This window comes from Tenrec ecaudatus, chromosome 16, assembly GCF_050624435.1.
Source record: "Tenrec ecaudatus isolate mTenEca1 chromosome 16, mTenEca1.hap1, whole genome shotgun sequence".
In the NCBI taxonomy this organism is placed as follows: Eukaryota; Metazoa; Chordata; class Mammalia; order Afrosoricida; family Tenrecidae; genus Tenrec; species Tenrec ecaudatus.
Window position 1 is genome coordinate 100,031,632 of NC_134545.1, and position 17,071 is coordinate 100,048,702.

At 42.9% G+C, this 17,071-nt stretch overlaps 1 protein-coding gene across 1 annotated transcript in view; it reads left to right on the forward strand.

Moving 5' to 3' along the window:
* The first annotated feature begins 15,802 nt into the window (after positions 1 to 15,802).
* PNLIPRP3 (pancreatic lipase related protein 3) overlaps positions 15,803 to 17,071 on the forward strand; it is a 33,556-nt gene continuing 32,287 nt past the window's right edge. The window contains exon 1 of the mRNA XM_075533471.1: positions 15,803 to 15,881. Coding sequence (XP_075389586.1) covers positions 15,803 to 15,881 — 79 coding nt within the window. The remainder of the gene's footprint in view (positions 15,882 to 17,071) is intronic.

Here is a 17,071-nt window from a genome sequence, read left to right on the forward strand (position 1 = left end):
CTTCCTGGAAGACTCTTGCCCCAGAGACTCACTGACTTTTTATTCTTTGCTCCGATGTTACCTGCTCAATAAGCCCTCTTGGCACTGCCCCCATTAAAGCTGTTGCAATGGTAATCCCCTCCCCTCAATGAAATCTGAAATTTCCAGTCTCCTAATTCCTAATCTCTACTTTCCTTCCCAGGATACTTACCATCTGTCCATAGACTCTGTAACCTACGTGTTTGCCAAGTTTCTTGGCTGCCTCCCTCGTGTGACTTTCAAGAAGGCAGAGTCTTGAATTGTCAGCTTTGCTGAGGTCTTACTAACACCTAAAGGAATGCCGGTGAAACGGAGTCACTGGCCTTTGTCGAATGAATGAGTGAATGAATGCTAAGATGGTTCAGATGTTTGATTTGGGGCTTCCCTCTTCCTGGACTGCTCCAGATGGCCAGGGTGTCTACTCCCTCCTACAGAGTCTATAGCGACCCTATAGGGCAAAATAGAACTGCCCCTGGGGATTTCTAAGGCTGCAACTGTTTACTGGAGTCGACACCTCGCCTTTCTCCCATGGAGCAGCTAGTGGTTTGGAACTGCTGACCAACGCGTAACCTACGACTCCACCAGAGCTCCTCTCGGCCACGGTGCCAGTCTCCTTGAAATCTGAGCTGATTGTTAGACCTACATATTAAGAAATCACCTAGAAAGTGGTTTGTAAACGGCAGCCAAGTCATACAGGGTTCTGATGGTAATGCTGACATATTTATCATGACATCTTAGAAGGTTCTCTGTCCTACTGAATTTATGTCAGAATTTATGTCTTACTCAAAATCATTTATGTCAGACATGAAATTAATTAAATTATTTTCTATGGGGGGACCAAAAATTCAATTGATTTGCTTTTTTCCCTCACTGTAGTGTGCTGTCATATGTAGACACAGATTTGAATTTGTGATGAATTTTTAAAAGCGATTGCTAACTACTGTATGCAGCATCTTCCAGGCAGAGTTGCTAGGATTTCAGTAAGTACTTAAGGATCCACCATTATCTGATGCTTGTTAAGTAGAATTGTTAGAGTGAGCCTTTATCTTTCAGAATGAGAAGAATTTTCCTTTGGATAATGTGAAGCCAGTGAAATGTGACGCGTCCCCCCCCCCCCCCCCGCCCACCATCCTTTCAATAACCTTTGATATCGGATAGCCCTTTTGCTAGATGCAGGGCACCCAGACATGACGAAAAACCAGTCCATGTCTCAGAATGGTGCAATCAAGGGGAGGTGACCAACAAGCCAAACCATCTACACTACAGTAAGTGCTGTAGCAGATTCAGGTGCCCTATGGTGCAAAGGAGAAGCACCCAGCCGCTAAATGATAGGTTGGCAGTTCAAACCCACCGGTGGCTCTGTGGGAGAAATGCTGGGTCTGTCTACTCTCATGATGATTGTAGCCCGTGAGCCTGCAATCAAAATGGGATGCAAAAGAAATGGGATGGCTCATTTCGCTCACATGAACTCACTATAAGTTGAAATTGGTTCGACAGCATACAACCACATAGCAGTTTCATGAAAAACTGCTATAAAAACATAGAGCAGAGAATGATGAAGAATGCGTCTTTACCTGTATTTGCATTAAAGATCTTTGTGCTTATTTATTTAATATTGTTAACATCGTAAGTACCTACTAAGTTCTAAGCGTTTTGCTTGTAACTGGAGATGCAGGCATGAATAAGAGGCTATCTTCCTACAGGATGTGATTGTCAAATAGACTCTCCATGGCTAGCCTATGTGTGTGACTGAAAGCATCAATTCGTGACTTATCTTTGGGGATAAAGCAGGCATTGATTGGTAACATTTTTAGAACATGTCTTTTTTAATGCAGTGGTTGGCTGGCTTTTCTTCTGTTCCAGGGACAGTGCTCAGTGCAATTTGACTTATTCTCTGCCCCCGGCAGGCCTGCACGGCAGTGTGAACTGGCTGTGACCAGCGCCAGGAGATGTCTCAACTAGGCAGTCATTGTTAGGAAGGATCTTGGATACAGTTTCTTCCTTGTTTGGTTCTTGCATAATCTAACCAGGTATACGTGAAAAGTCTCAGTGTCTTATCAATACATTAAAATGGCAATGCTGTTGGGGCAAGAAGGCAAATTAAAAAAAGAAGAAGAAATGCTTTCAGTCTTTTCGGTGAACATTGAAAACTTGCGAAAATGACAGAGTCCTGTGGCTTTTATTGCTCTTTACCTAAGTTAATGGAGTAGCAAAAAAACCATACTAGAATCATACTAAATTATAACAGGATCCCTGGTATGGCAGTGGCTAAGGAGCTAACCAAAAGGTTCAAGGGCCAAATCCACCCACCAGCCACTCTGTGCTAGAAAGATGTGGCAGTCTGATTCTGTAAAGACTCACAGCTTGGAAACCCTATGGGGAAGTTCTGATCAGTCCTACAGGGCTCTTATGGGTTGAAATAGGCTTGAGTCAGTGGGTTTGAGTTTGGTGTATATCATGAAGCCTATATAAAGTGTTATAAGGGTGTGTTTATATAAGACAATAAATTTGTCTGTATGAACATGACTTAAAAGGACAGTAATAAAAATCAACCCTTACTATAAGTGTTGTGTTAGGGAAGCGGGTCCTGAGATATGGATCCCTGAAAGCAAAGGGGATTGGATGGATGGATGGTAACAGGACCTGTCACCATTTAATGAAGAGATGCTCATCTACGCTGGGTCAAGGCAACAGTTAGAGTTAGAACTATTTGTATGCCTCTCTCTTTTTCTTTGGGTGTCTAGCTATATAAGATAGGCAGGATAAGCAATCCCAAGGAGACAGCAACAGGACCAATGGTTCCAAGGTCATGGGACAAGAAGAGGCGGGGGGAGGGGAACAGTGAGCCAATAATGACAGGAACTGGGAAATATCAAGGGATCTAAACTTGACAGTGAGGAGGGTATAGCATTCCTGGTCATGTTTGATCAACTGAAGTGTATCAGAGAGGAATTACTGACAGGGACATGATGGGTAAACATGATAGTGGGGTAGGAAGAAAGAACAAGAAAGTAAAAATTATATATGAGACGGTACCCACCACCACCACCTCCAAAAAGTGAAATAAAGCTCCTCTGGGCAGAGCTTTCATACATGGTACACATTTTTCCTGCTAGGTGGCATTGAGCAAGGTGCTCCAAGTTAGTGTACTGAGTGGCGTCACCTGGGAAAGTTCTCTCTGGTCACAATGAATTTTTTCATAAAAGTAGTTTTGCTTGAACCTCATTTTTTGTGATGGCCAATTTAAGAAAACAGTATGTGACTGTAAAATATTTCTTCCTGTTGGGGAAAATGCCACAGAAACTGATGTACACTTGAGTTTTCCCCATAGTGCTGTCTGTGGGAGCTGTGTTCAACGTCACCAGTAATTTTCTCCTTTCAAAAAAGGTAAAATGCTGATTGATGACAAACCTCATTCTGGACGTTCGTTCAATGTATGAAATCCAAGATAGATAAATCCTTCAGAAACAGTAATGGGAGTAATGTTTCCTGAGGGCACAGGAGGAGGGGGCTGGGGAGAGAGGAAGGGGGAACTGACAGCATTGATGACTGTATAACCCCACTAGAAGGGAGCGAATAACAGAATTGTGGGTGAATGGATACATTGTATAGTGTAAGATACAGCAATAATAATATATTATATAATTATATAAATTATATTATATAACATAATATATAATTAAAAAGGGTTCTGTGGGGGTGAGGTAGAGAGGGAAGGGATCAAAGGGAGCTGATCTCAAAGAATTCAAGAGGAAAGAAAATGTTTTGAAAACGAACGTGGCAGAAATTTTACAATTATGCTTCATCTAATTGAGTTATGGATTGTTATAACATCTGTAAGAGCTACCAGTAAATGATTAAAAAATCAATCATTAAAAAAATAATTTACTGTATGAGCCCCAATAAATTGTTAAAATAAAGAAATAAATTTAAAAAAATTTACAATGACGAGGAGGGTATAGGAGGCCTGGTAGGACTTGATCAAGAAAAATGTAACCGAGAGGAATTACTGAAACCCAAATGAAGGCGGAGCATGATAGTGGGACAAGAGGAAAGTTAAAGGAAATAGAGGAAAGAGGTAGGGGGCAAAGGGCATTTATAGAGGTCTAAATATAGGCATGTACATATGTACATATGTTTCTATATAATTAGAGAGAAATACATCCATGTACATATATTTATAGGTTTAGTATTACGGTAGCTGATGGACATTGGGCCTCTACTTAAGTACTCCCTCAATGTAAGAACACTTTCTTCTATAAAACTGGCATTCAATGATGCTCACCTTCCTGACATGATCACTGAACACAAAGCAGGTACATAAAACAATGCGGTGAAGAAAGCTGCTGGAGCCTGGCTATCAAAAGATATAGTGCCTGGGGTCTTAAAGGCTTGAAGATAAACAAGAGGCCATCTAGTTAAGAAGCTACAAAGCCCACATAAAAGAAGCACATCAGCCTGTGTGATCACGAGGTGTCTATGGGATCAAGTATCAGGCATCAGATGCAGAACAAAAAATCCTATCATTGTGAATGAGGGGGAGTATGGAGTAGATACCCAAAGCCCACATGTAGGCCACTGGACATCCCCTTAAAGAAGGATCGCAGGGAGGAGACGAGCCAGTCAGGGTGCAGTATAGCAACGATGAAACATACAACTTTCCTCTAGTTCTTTAATGCTTCCTCCCCACCACTATCATGATCCCAATTCTACCTTAAAAATCTGGATAGACTAGAGGATGTACACTGGTACAGATAAGAACTGGAAACACAGGGAATCCAGGACAGATAAACCCCTCAGGACCAATAATGAGAGTAGCGATACCAGGAGGGTAAGGGGAAGATGGGGTAAAAGGGGGAACTGATCATAAGGATCTACATATAACTCCCTCTCTGGGGACAAACAACAGAAAAGTGGGTGAAGGAAGGCATAGGACAGTGTAAGACATGACAAAATAATAATAATAAATTATCAAGGGTTAGTGAGGGAGGGGGGCAAGAAGGGAAATGTAAAAATAAGCTGATACCAAGGGCTCAAGTAGAAATAAAATGTTTTGGCGATGATGGCAACAAATGTGCTTGACACAATGGATGGATGGATGTATTTTGATAAGAGTTGTATGAGCCCCCAATAAAATTATTTTTAAAAGAAAAAAGATTTGAAAAATCAATCAAAAGCTGATATGGATACCATGCACTGTATGAGGACACCTCAAGAAATTCATGGAGAATAATGGAATTAAAATACAATAAGATTTTTCTAGAAACATTTTGAAGCCCCCCTTGTACATATAAGTAATTACTTTGCATCAATGGTCCTATGCAGTAGGATCCATAATCATCCCATGAAGACTTCCCAGGTGAGCAAAATTAAAACCAGATGAAACAGTCCAAAGCTATGCTGGTGGTGAAGTGGAAAGGTCCAGGGGTCTGGCTCTGGAGACAGGGTTGGGAAACGCTATGTGAAATTACCACGTGGGTCAGAGAGGCAGATTGCCCCTTTGGCTCGTACCACATTTTAGCAGGGGCTATTTGTATTAAGTGGATAATTACACTGAGAAATGTTAACAGGGAACTACTGAAAATTCCTAGTCATGGCCTGGAAAAATTGCCTCTTAACATTGTTAAAATTGTCTCTATCTGTAATCTTGAAGTCTTCACCTAGCTTTCTAAAATACATCCATGTGTGTCTAACGAAAATCTTACTAAGGGTGAAACAACACACCTTTGTAAGGGTGAATCACCAGTCACATGCAGTGAGGCACACCCAGCTCATTATATTTCTTAACATGATGCCAAGAGTCGTGAGTCGTGGCTAGGACGCATTTACTTTGCAGGGCATGCGAATTAAAGGTGGTGTGAGTTACATGAGATCCTGGACCCAGAACTTACAGGTTGAATGGTGTATCTTCAGGAGTAAAGTCCTTCAGGAGTCTTTGTTTGATTTGATTTTTTTTTTAATCAACTTAGATGTTTGGGATTTGGCTGGCTGCCCTCTTGTTCTTTGGCACATCCAGAGGTAAGATCTATAATGTATAATTAAAAGTAATGAGAATACTCACATCTAAAAGGCAATCAACATTGACTTTATTCTTTAGAAATTAGTATTACTAATTTCAGCCTAGAGAAATGCTCTATGTTTATAGACATAACTGGAATGGTGGCTCTGTTTGAAATTTCTGTTTGTTTGTCATCAAGTTATCGAAGAGAATATGCCATTTGCATATTCCACTGAAGCTGCTGAACGGTTAGTCTTGTATTGAGCTCCCAGGTCTGCCACTTACTAGTGTTATGACCTTGGATAAGTAACCTTACCCATCACACTCTCAGATTCTTCATTGTTAAGATGGGACGCAGCAGTAAATGAGAAAATACGTACATATTTCCCATGTTGATACCATACTCATGGTAGATGCTCAAGAAGTGGATGAATCAATGATGTAGACCAATTATGTCTTGGTTTTGTGGTGGGATTGGACTATAGGTCTTTATTTTAATTTTAAGTTTTTACTAGGAATTAGGTCAAGGCCTACAGAGCAGACCATCAAGTTTACATCCAACAACTCACACACATGTTGCAATGCTCTCGATGTACCACCACTTATTCCGCCTGGGTTTTCTGTCTCTGTTCCTCCTTCTGAAATGTGTCCTTGAGTAAGGTGCCTGTTTGATCTTAACTGGCTGATTAGTTCAACACAGAGGTGGGTTCACTTCCAGATCTGGATAGTGACTAAGGGCCATAGTCGCATTTCCCATGTGTCTCTTTCCGACTTTGAGTTTTGTTCCATATTTTTCTCCCACTCTATCTAAACATAAAATAAATACATACATAAATTCACTGCCATCGAGTCAATTCTAATTCTTAGCTACCCTACAGGACAGGGTAGAATTGTCGTGTTTCTGAGACTATAACTCTTCATGAGAGTGGAAAGTTTCATCTTTCTGCCACAGAACAGTGAGTGATTTCGAACTGCTAACCCTGTGGTTAGCAGCCTAATGCATAACCACAACTCAGCCGTGGTGTCTCCACTCTATCTAAGACCTGAAAATGTGATCTTTTTTCAGAGAAGTTGGTTGTGGTGGCCTGACACCATCTAGTTCTTCTAGTCTCAGGGTTGTGGATATTGATATTTCACGGTCCGTTGGGCTAATGATTTCCATATCTCTTTCAATTTTGTCATCACTATTTTTTTCTCTGGATGGGAGAGCCCAATGGTTGCACCTTAGATGGTTGCTCATGAGCTTTTAAGGCCCCAACCGCTATAAGCCCAAGTAGGATGTAGAACATAATCTTGGTGAATTATTTTATGCCAATTGACCTTGGATCTCCTGAGACTATTGGGGTGTGATAGCTGTTGGTTTAGCTTTTCCCTGCTACTCTGGTTTACCATTATACCTATAAGCACTAAAGTTAATTAATGTAATTGTTTTAACCGAAATAATATTAATGAAGTCTAGTATTAGAATAGGACATCCAGGCAGACTTTTAAAGCACAATGTAGTCATTGAGATATAGTAGTCAAGAGATAGCTCCCAATCTGAGCTTCAGCTCAGTTACTGGTTTGAATCCTGGCTCTGCTTGGGTTTGAATTATGGGTCTGCGATTTGGCTATTTGCTCGACTTGTAGCAACTACTTACCCTCAGTACTCAACTGTAACACTAGGGCAATCATAATAACAAGCTTGTAAGGCTGTGAAATGCATTAACTAAATTCACACAAAGTGTTGAGCGCAGGATCAGTGTATATTCATAGTGAACAATAAATCCTAGCTCTTGTTTCACAGGTGAAGAAAGCAAAGCCCAGAAAGTTTAACCGGATAGAGTAGAGTTCTAGTTGGTGGCAGTGGCCAACCTCTGACTTTCAGTTCAGCATGCTCAGTCCCTGCCCTCCACCTTGCCAATGGGTGACCAAAAAGGCAGGGGGAAGAGTTATCCTGACTTTTGACGGCTTTGAGCCATCCAGTTACAAACATGTATTGATTAGGGCCTTACCTAGCACTGCGCCCCACTCTCAGGCCTTTCCTTTCACAGGGAAGCCCTGATTAAATGTGGAAAGCAGCTCAAGTTCAAGTGAGTTCAAGGACACAATGAAGAACAGGACAGCATCTTCCTGCTCTGCCATTTTTCTCCTGTTGTCGCTTTTTCTTCCTTCTGGAATTCAGTGCTCCTTCGGCTATCCCCCTTCACAGCCCACCTCTCAAAACCCACCCTTGCCAAGGTGCTAGTTCATTTCAAAATAACCAGACATATGAGTCAGTCCATCCAACCTGTCCAGTTCAGTCACCTGCTCTGTGCCATTGCACACATTGTAAGTGCTAAGATGTCCCTATAATTTTTCAGTTTACTTGTCAGTAGGGAGTGAATTCCATTTAAAAGCTGATTGAATTAAGCACACATTGGAAACTGGCAGGGCCAGGGGCAGATCTGCTATAGATCGAATAACTGTAATTTGAAGGTCTACCTAAGGAGCCCTGCTGGTGTAGTGGTTCCATGTGGGTCTGCAATCTGCATGGTCAGCAGTTCGAAACCATTAGCAGCTCCAAGGGAGAAAGACCAGGTTTTCTACTCCCCCAAATACTTACAATCTCAGAAACCCACAGAGGATCATGATGGGTCAGCTTTGACTCTATGGCAGTGAGGTTTTGTTTTTTTTTTATATAAGGCAGCTGTGTAATGGATATATGTGCTATGGAAATAGACAGTACCTATATTTTACATAACTGTATATTATGTTAGAAGAGCCCTGATGGTGTAGTGATTATACGTTGGGCTGTGATCCACAAGGTCAGCAGTTCGATCGCACCAGCTGCTCTGTGGGAGAAAAACAAGTCTTCCTGGTCCTGTGAACAGGTGCTCTTTCCAAAACTAACAAGAGCCATCTAGCCTGCCCGAACGGCAGCTCGCAGTTGGCAAGGAGTCCTGGGCACCGAGTTTGGTTTTGACTCAGCCTACTATGTGTAATTTCTTTTTTAGTCCATCTCTACGGATGCCCTCCTTTCCCAGTTCAATCCTCTGGCCACATTTACCCTGAGGTTCCCCAACACCTTTTTATTTTTACCAGCTGATGTGCCACAGAAGAACTGAAGTCAGTCTCCATTTATTTCTCCTCCTTCCTAACCGCTCAGACCAGTGTCTCCAGTGGGAAATCTGATGGGTAGGAAGTCTGCAGGAATTTGATGACTGCGATCCTTCTCTCGCTCTGGTTCTAAAAAAACTAATTTTATTCATTTTTCTCCCTGATTGTGGACTATAAAACACACAGAAAAACCATATTATATGTACTTGCACAGCCCCTCTGATCAGCTCGGGGAGAGTGCCCCAGTCAGCCCCCAAGATTGGTCCATCTTTCCTTCTTCTCTTTTCCCGCTTAGCCTCCCTCCTAGGAAGCCCGCCCCTTCCTTCTCTCTCTCCCCCTTGACCTGGGACTCACTGTAGTCTTCAAAGTCTTTTCTTTTGTTGCGAAAACCATTTTTCTATTTCTTTCTTCCTTCTTTTAGTATTAATTGTGAATTAATACAAATATCATATCATTCCACCGTTCAACCACGTCAACCACCCCAGTTTCCAAACATTCTTCTTCTTCCTGGACTCCTTGACGTGGTCTCCCTTTCACCCCCACCCCCTGAGCATTATACCCCACCCCGAAACCCTTATTCTATTTACTGTCCCTGTGGGTTCATCAATCCTGGGTTTCATATACCGAAAACCAGGAAAACATAGAACACAACTTCAAGAGGGTGACCCCCGATGATGTCACACCTTTGAGATACAGCCTAATGTGGAAAAACAAAACAAAGCTACAGAAAATCTAGAAAACCAGATCAGGCCCAGCATGTATTAGAAAGGGGATCATCTGACAAAATCTGCTCAAGTCAGATGTATGCCTTTCATCTGCTACATTCATCGTTCTAACACCCGCTGTTGAATAACCCCTTTCCTCCCATCCCTCAATTGTGGAGAGAGGGAGTTCACTGGAGGCTTGCTTCCTATGTGGTTCCCACAAATGAATCTGCTGTCATCCATAGCCTTCTGCACACTGGATTCTCACAATTTAGGCTCTGATACCAATTCCTCCTTCAATTTCGGATTATATGATTTACAATCCTTCAGTCACTGATGACGGTGAGCTTCTTCCAAGTGGACTCCGTTGACATCTCACTTACATGGCTGTTTGTTTGGAGACAAACCTTTATGACCCCAGAGGCTATGTTATCTGATAGTCGGGGACCATCTAATTTCTTCACCACATTTTGCTAGAGCACCCATATCTCCTGTATTGCCTTCCTGAGGGTGACTACTGAGCAGGGCCACGATGTAAGAACTAATTGCTATTAAGTTTGAGCTAGGATTTAGTGTGAACCCAAAACCCATTCCTAGATCTATGTTTTTCTTTTCTTTTAATTTATTATGACTTGTGAGTTAATACACATGTCTTATCATTCCATAGTTCAATTACATCAAGCGGAATTATACAATTGCTTCCATAATTTTTATAATTGTGTCATAAAATATTTATCTTTATGAACTTGTCCCAAGGCTTTTGAGCTGTTTAGTTTAATCAGGACCTCGGTCAAACCCAACATGATATCTACCCCTTGCTTGCACTGATGCGGTTGAATGTTTCTGGAGAAAAAATATATGCCACACTGACTGTCCCACTTTAAAATTATGTCATTAAATGAAAACTCACAAAACTCCCTGTTGTCAAGTCTATTCTGACACTACAGGACACAGTAAAACTGTTCCCAAGGGTTTCCAGGTCTGTACACCTTTATGTGAGATGGGAGCCTCATCTTTTTTCTAAGGAGCAGATGGTGGGCTTGAATTGCCAACCTTTCAGCTAGCAGCCCAACACTTAGCCCACTGTACCACCATGGCTGCCATTAAACTAACCAATCAAACCCCAAGGTCATAGCCATCAAATGGATTCTGACTCATAGCGATCCCATATGGAGCTTCCAAGGCGATCCATCCTTCAGGAGTAGATTGCCTCGTCGTTTTCCTCTGGAACGCTGGTGGGTTTGAACCACCCACTATGTCATCAGTAGTTCAATACCGACTCGACGGTGCCACCAAGCTCCTTCATCAAGGTAACCTACACCACTGCTGATGTCTATACCAACTCATTGCAACCCTATAGGATATTGTAGAACTTTCCTTTTGTGTTGCTGCGACTTTAAATCTTTATAGGAGTGGACAGTTCATTTTTAGACTGTGGAGTAACTGGTGGTTCAAACATCCCATGTTGCAGTTAGGACCGCGGGGCTTAGCTCACTACCTCCCCAGGGCTCCTTTTATTAAAGGGGACTCTAGAGTGTCCAGCCATCGTACCTTATTCCCCTAAGCCCTTCAGTCTCTCAGGCTCCTGGGCAATTCCATTCTCTTCAAGACCCAAGCCTCCCTCTTTGGCTGGTGACCTTGTCTCCTATTTTCACAAGAAGCTAGATACAACGAGAAGAGTGTGGGTACAAGTGCCCAGGACCACTGCTGCCCAACTCCCTGCCCGTGGCTCTCTGTCCAACAGAGAGGAACATAACCATCCCTGTTCTAAGCAAAGACCAACCATCTACCTGTGCACTAAGCCGAATGGCCTCTCGCCTACTCAAGGATCATGGTCAACAGCACTTCCTGCTCTCTAGCAGATCATTGGCACTGGCAGACAGACAGGTGGTGCTTTCTGCCATCTCTACAACACCTGTTAAGATTTGTCAGCTGGGCTCCTTTGTTCTCCCCGAGCCTTCTTCCTTGAATCCACTCTGATGACGTCACTCCTGCCATTTTACTGAAACCGCAGGCGTCGAGATCACCATTTGCTCCATGGTGACAAGCCCGTGGTCAGTTCTCCGTCCTTATGTGATTGGCCGTGGCAGTATCTGGCGCTGTAGGTGACTTCCTCCTCAGCAAGTCCTTCCGTCAGTTGGCTTCCTGGATGCCACCTTCACTTGGATTTCCTCCTACTTCATCAGCCGTTCCTTGGAAGTCTCCCACACTAGCTCTCCCTTAGTTTCCTGATTTCCTAATGAGTAAATCTAATATTAGTAAAATAGAGCGTGGGTGGGTTTGGCCTCGGGTGGATTCCCTCTGACTGTAGAGACCAGGGATGTGAATAGACCTGTTATCAGACACGGTGCATTGGAAGGTGGAAGAAGGTAGCTGCCCGGAGGTTAAAATGTAACACCTTACCATTTATTCTCCCTTCTGACCCACTCTGAATTGGTCTCATTTTTATTATTTACTGCTTTCTTTTCCATGGAGGCTTTGCTCTGCTTTGCTGTGATTTTACTTATCTGCTTTTTGTTCTTGTATGTCTTTCTTTTTATGAAATCAAGGCTAGGTAAATCTATAGAGACAGTAACGGGATTAATAGTGTCTTAGGGTTATGGCAGGGAGGTTGGGGGGAAATGGGGAGCTAATAAAAAGGGGTACACAAAAGAAGAAAATGCTCTAAAATGATTGTGGTGATGATTATACAGCTCGTTTAGGATATTTTAACTATTGAATTATTTGTTATCTGACTCATATGCCAATAAAACCATTCATTTTTATTAAGTGTTTAGTGGTGGCCATATCTGACTTCCTCTGGCTTCCCTATTGCCACGAGCCAGGGATCAGACAGGCCTCTACTCCTCCATCTCTCTTTACATCTTCTGACACCACCTGTTCCATAGCACTCAGTGACTCAGTAATTCACTGCCATGGCCACAGAGAACTCACAGACAATACTCACATAAGGGAGTTTGTTAGGGGAGGTAACAGGTCACCGCAAGCCAGGATTGGGAACAGGAGGGATCCAGTCATTGGTCTACAGAGACCCCTCCCCTCAGTCTCTAGCATCTCTAGCACTCAGTCTGTCGGTATGGGGCCCCTTGACCTCAGCCCCCATGAGCCAGGAAGCCAGTCCACTTCTCTGTGCCACGGTCGCCTAGTCTTGGCGCTGATTCTCTTTTGTGTCTCATGGTCTCCTTGCCTCAGTCTCTGGTCTTGACCTGAGTCCTTTGTTCTGCCCTACAGTCCCTGTGCCACTTCAGAGATGTATCTATCTGTCTGTCCATCCATCTATTCATCCATCAGTCTATCATCTATCTACCATCTATCATGTATTAACTGCTCCCATCCTCTCCAGACTATACACTCCATGAGGGTAGGTTTTTTGTTTATCCTTAACACCTGAATCTCTAGTGCTAAACAGTATCTGGAACACAATAGGCACTTGAATTTTTAAAATAGTTATTTAATCTACTTCTCAACTTTTCCATATCATTGCAAAAATAAGATAGAGAGAAGTCACCTTTAGAAAACCAGAATTAGGAAAGTACAAACTGATATGCCCATTTATGTGATTTCTTGATCTATTAAGGCTAGCTTTATGTAATGCATCATATTTGATATAGTCTCTGAAAACAGTTGAGAACCTCCCACAGATGTAAACTAATACCCTTGTTTTTAAGTGAATGCTTACGTTCTCTAATTCAGCAACCTAAGTGGATACCTTGAGGCCTTATTTAGTGTGTAGGTAACAGGCAAGTCTTGAGGAACTTTGGAAGGCATTGAGATCATGTTCTACTAAAGTTGGTATCTATATCAGCGAATGTCAAAACTCACTGCCACGAAGCAATTCTGATTGATGGTACCCTGCAGACAGAGTCGAACTAATTCTGTGGAGTTCTGAAGCTGTGAATATTGACAGTAGCAGAAAGTTTCATCTTTCTCCTGGCAACCAGTTGGTGGTTTTGAACTACTAACTTGGTGGTTAGTAGCCCAATGCATACCTCACTATGGCAGCAGGAATATCCTTTAGGGTCAGCAAAATAGGCCTATGTTTAGCACAGGAGCTTCCCAAAGAATGTAGGCACTCACTGGCTCGTGGAGGGTCTTAAGGAAATCCGATCCTATCCTTGCTTGCCTTGCCCACGAATGCATGGCATTGGAAGTTGGTGGAGGAGGTGAGGAAAGGTTAGGAGAAATGCATTTTTATGAATTTTTATCTGGTAGATACCTAAATACTAATGGTTCCTTCCTCCTCTAAGTGCCTTCCTTGAAATATTTCCCTACAAGGATGTGTAAGAATGGACCTGATGGTAGTGAGCATGGTTTTTTTTCTCAAGTATTTGAAAATATTTTATGTACTCAGATATTCTAAAACCAAGACCCACATTTTCATCCATTTTCTTCTTTGTTCCTCTTTACTTTTATAAAATGAGTACACATGAGGGACTTTGGTGCAGGTGTTAGGAGCATGTGGTGCAGTGATTACTTACTACGGACATTCTAGCCATTCTTGGCCTTTGGCTTCCCACAGAATGATCTAGTGGGATTATGCAAATAAGCTGCCTGAGGCCCACCTAAGGGGTTGGGCAGTTTGCTAGCAATGCAATTAAGGTGTATAGAACATCTGCTGTGCCTTATACAATTGATGTATGTATATGTATGGACTGTGATAGGAGCTGTATGAGCCCCTAATAAATTGTTTAAAAAAAAAAAAAGAGCATCTGCAGGGGAGAGACCAGGAAAATAAAAGGTATGGAGTCCTAATGACGATGAGCTGGGTCATTTTTGCCATCCCACTTAAAAGCCTAGAAATGGGAAGAGAGACCTCACGACCATCAGGAAAGAAGCCCCAGAACCCAGAACTGAGACCTTCTTACAAGAAACAAAGAGACAGCTTTAATACTGTACCAAGCACGAGATGGTGAAAAACTGGCAGAAAGTGGGTGACAGTAGAATTAGGAAATCAGTTGAGAGATGGATGTCTGGGCCATCAAGCAAGGTATTCGCAGTGAGTATGCAAACCTGCAGAGTGAGAGAACCGATCACCTCCATGCTGGATGCTTGGCAGTGGAGTAGAGTACCTCTGGGAATTTATTGGTAGAGCTAAAGAAGTTTCTAACACTTGCTGGAGCAGAGGTGAGGCCAAGGCCAGGGGCCGAAGGGCCAAAAAACTGAAGGCCAAAGGAGAGGCAGCCTATAGATAAAGCTGAGAAGCTTTCTTTCAGTGGTATACCTGAAGAACTGTATCCTCAATCACCCCTGATCCTGAATGGAACAGCACCAACAAAAATCGAGCTTACTGACATTGAATTGATGCCAACTCATAATGACCCTACAGGGTAGCACTAACTCTTTACAGGAATAGAAAGCCCATCTTTCTCCTTGCAGTTAGCAACCCAGTGCCTAGCCACTACATCACCAGAACAGGGGAGAAGGCATTTCATAGACAGAAGAAGCAATTACTCAGAGGAGTTCTGATTAAATACTGGCATAAAGAGGTGTAACTTCAGATGCTCCAGGGCACAGGCCATAGTGAAAATTGAGCTCCATTGAAATGATCCTTTGAGCTTTCCCACCATGTAGAATGGGTGTCAGGAACCACCACCTGGGGTTCAGGACTGTGTAGAGTGTGACTGACAATGCCTGACGCACAGCATCATGTATATGAAGAAATGAAGACACAGAGAAAGTGATTATGACCTTGCCCAATGTGGCCCTGCATTGATTATAAGGCGCCAATATGCAGGTTGCTGTCTAACCAAGTGAACGTGGAGGTTGTATTAGTCAGCTTTTAGCTGGTTAAGTTGAGATAACAAGTTGTCCCCAAATTTCATGAGCTTATAAAACCAAGGCTTAAGACTCCCTCATGTAACATTTTGGCTATAATGGCTTTTAGTTGGCTGTAGCTCTGGTGCACCAGTCTTCTTCCAGGGTCTAAGCTAAAGGAATGGCCCTTGAGCATTCTGCTCTTTGGGGACGGAAAGGAAATGGCTGAACCTGGCGAGGGCTGGTAGGCATGCACACGCTCTCTTCCACAGAGCGAAGAACCAAAGGCACTGCGAGCCCTGTGGCCCCACATGAGAATGGGAACGAGGGTAAAGAATGGCGCACAACAACGGAAGAATATGGCATGCTCCACTTCCCATATGCCACCAGAATGAAACTTTTTGGTTGTTTCCATTTGCATTTTTTCATCATGAAGTTGAAATATTCTCTTACATGTCTCTGGACATCTGTATAACTTCTGTCAATGAGATCCTCGCGTCTCATAGGTGTTTTTCTAAAATTTTCTTTTTCTTATGTCTAAGAAACTTAGAACAGTAATTTGCTCCCCCCCACCCCCCCACCCCGCCCTCCTCCAACCCCATCAGGTGTTTGGCAGATAGAGACTGGTTTGCGGTTAGGGCAGTCTTCTGTCTTTTTAACTTTTGTCATGCAGAAGTTTAGAATTCAATGAAATCAAAATAGTCCATCCTTCTCTTTCTGGCCTTTTGGCTTTTGTGGTCTTTAGAGCTCTGGTGACTGGTGACGGAGTGGTTAAGCTCGCAGGGTCCACTGCTCCACAGGAGAAAGACAGGGCTTTCTGAGCCCTGGGGCTTAGTATGCATGGGGCTGCGATCCACAAGGTCAGCAGTTCAAAACAACCCAGCAACTCTGTGGGGGAAAGACAGGGCTTTCTACTCTCATAAACAGTAACAGTCTTGGAAACTCACAGGGCCCATTCTACCCTGTCCTCTACTCCCATACGAGTCACAGTCTGGAGACTCACAGGGTCGCTAGGACTCAATATCAACTTGATGGCAGTGAGTTTGGTTTTTGAATTGTTTAGACCAGCGGTTCTCAACCTGTGGGTGGCGACCTCTTTGAGGGTCGAATGAACCTTTCACAGGGGTGACCTAATACCACTGGAAAACACATATTTCCGATGGTTGGGGTCACCACCATACATGAGGAACTGTATTAAAGAGTCATGGCATTAGGAAGGTTGAAAACCATTGGTTTAGACCAAGTCTGTTAACAATTTTATTGTTTTCTTTTCCTGGTTTCTTTTGTTTTATGTTTATGTCTAAGTCGTCATGTCTGAGGTTTATCAAAATCATCTAAAAGTTTCATGTAAAGAAATCAGGAAGGGTCTGTGGTGGTGCTGTGGGTTGGGCATCGGGCTGCTACCAGCAAAGCTGTCAGTTCAAATCCACTAGCTGCGCCAAAGAGGAAAGATGAGGCTGTCTGCTCCTGTGAAGATGTACAGTCTCATGAACTCTATGCGGGATTGTGGAGTGTTGGA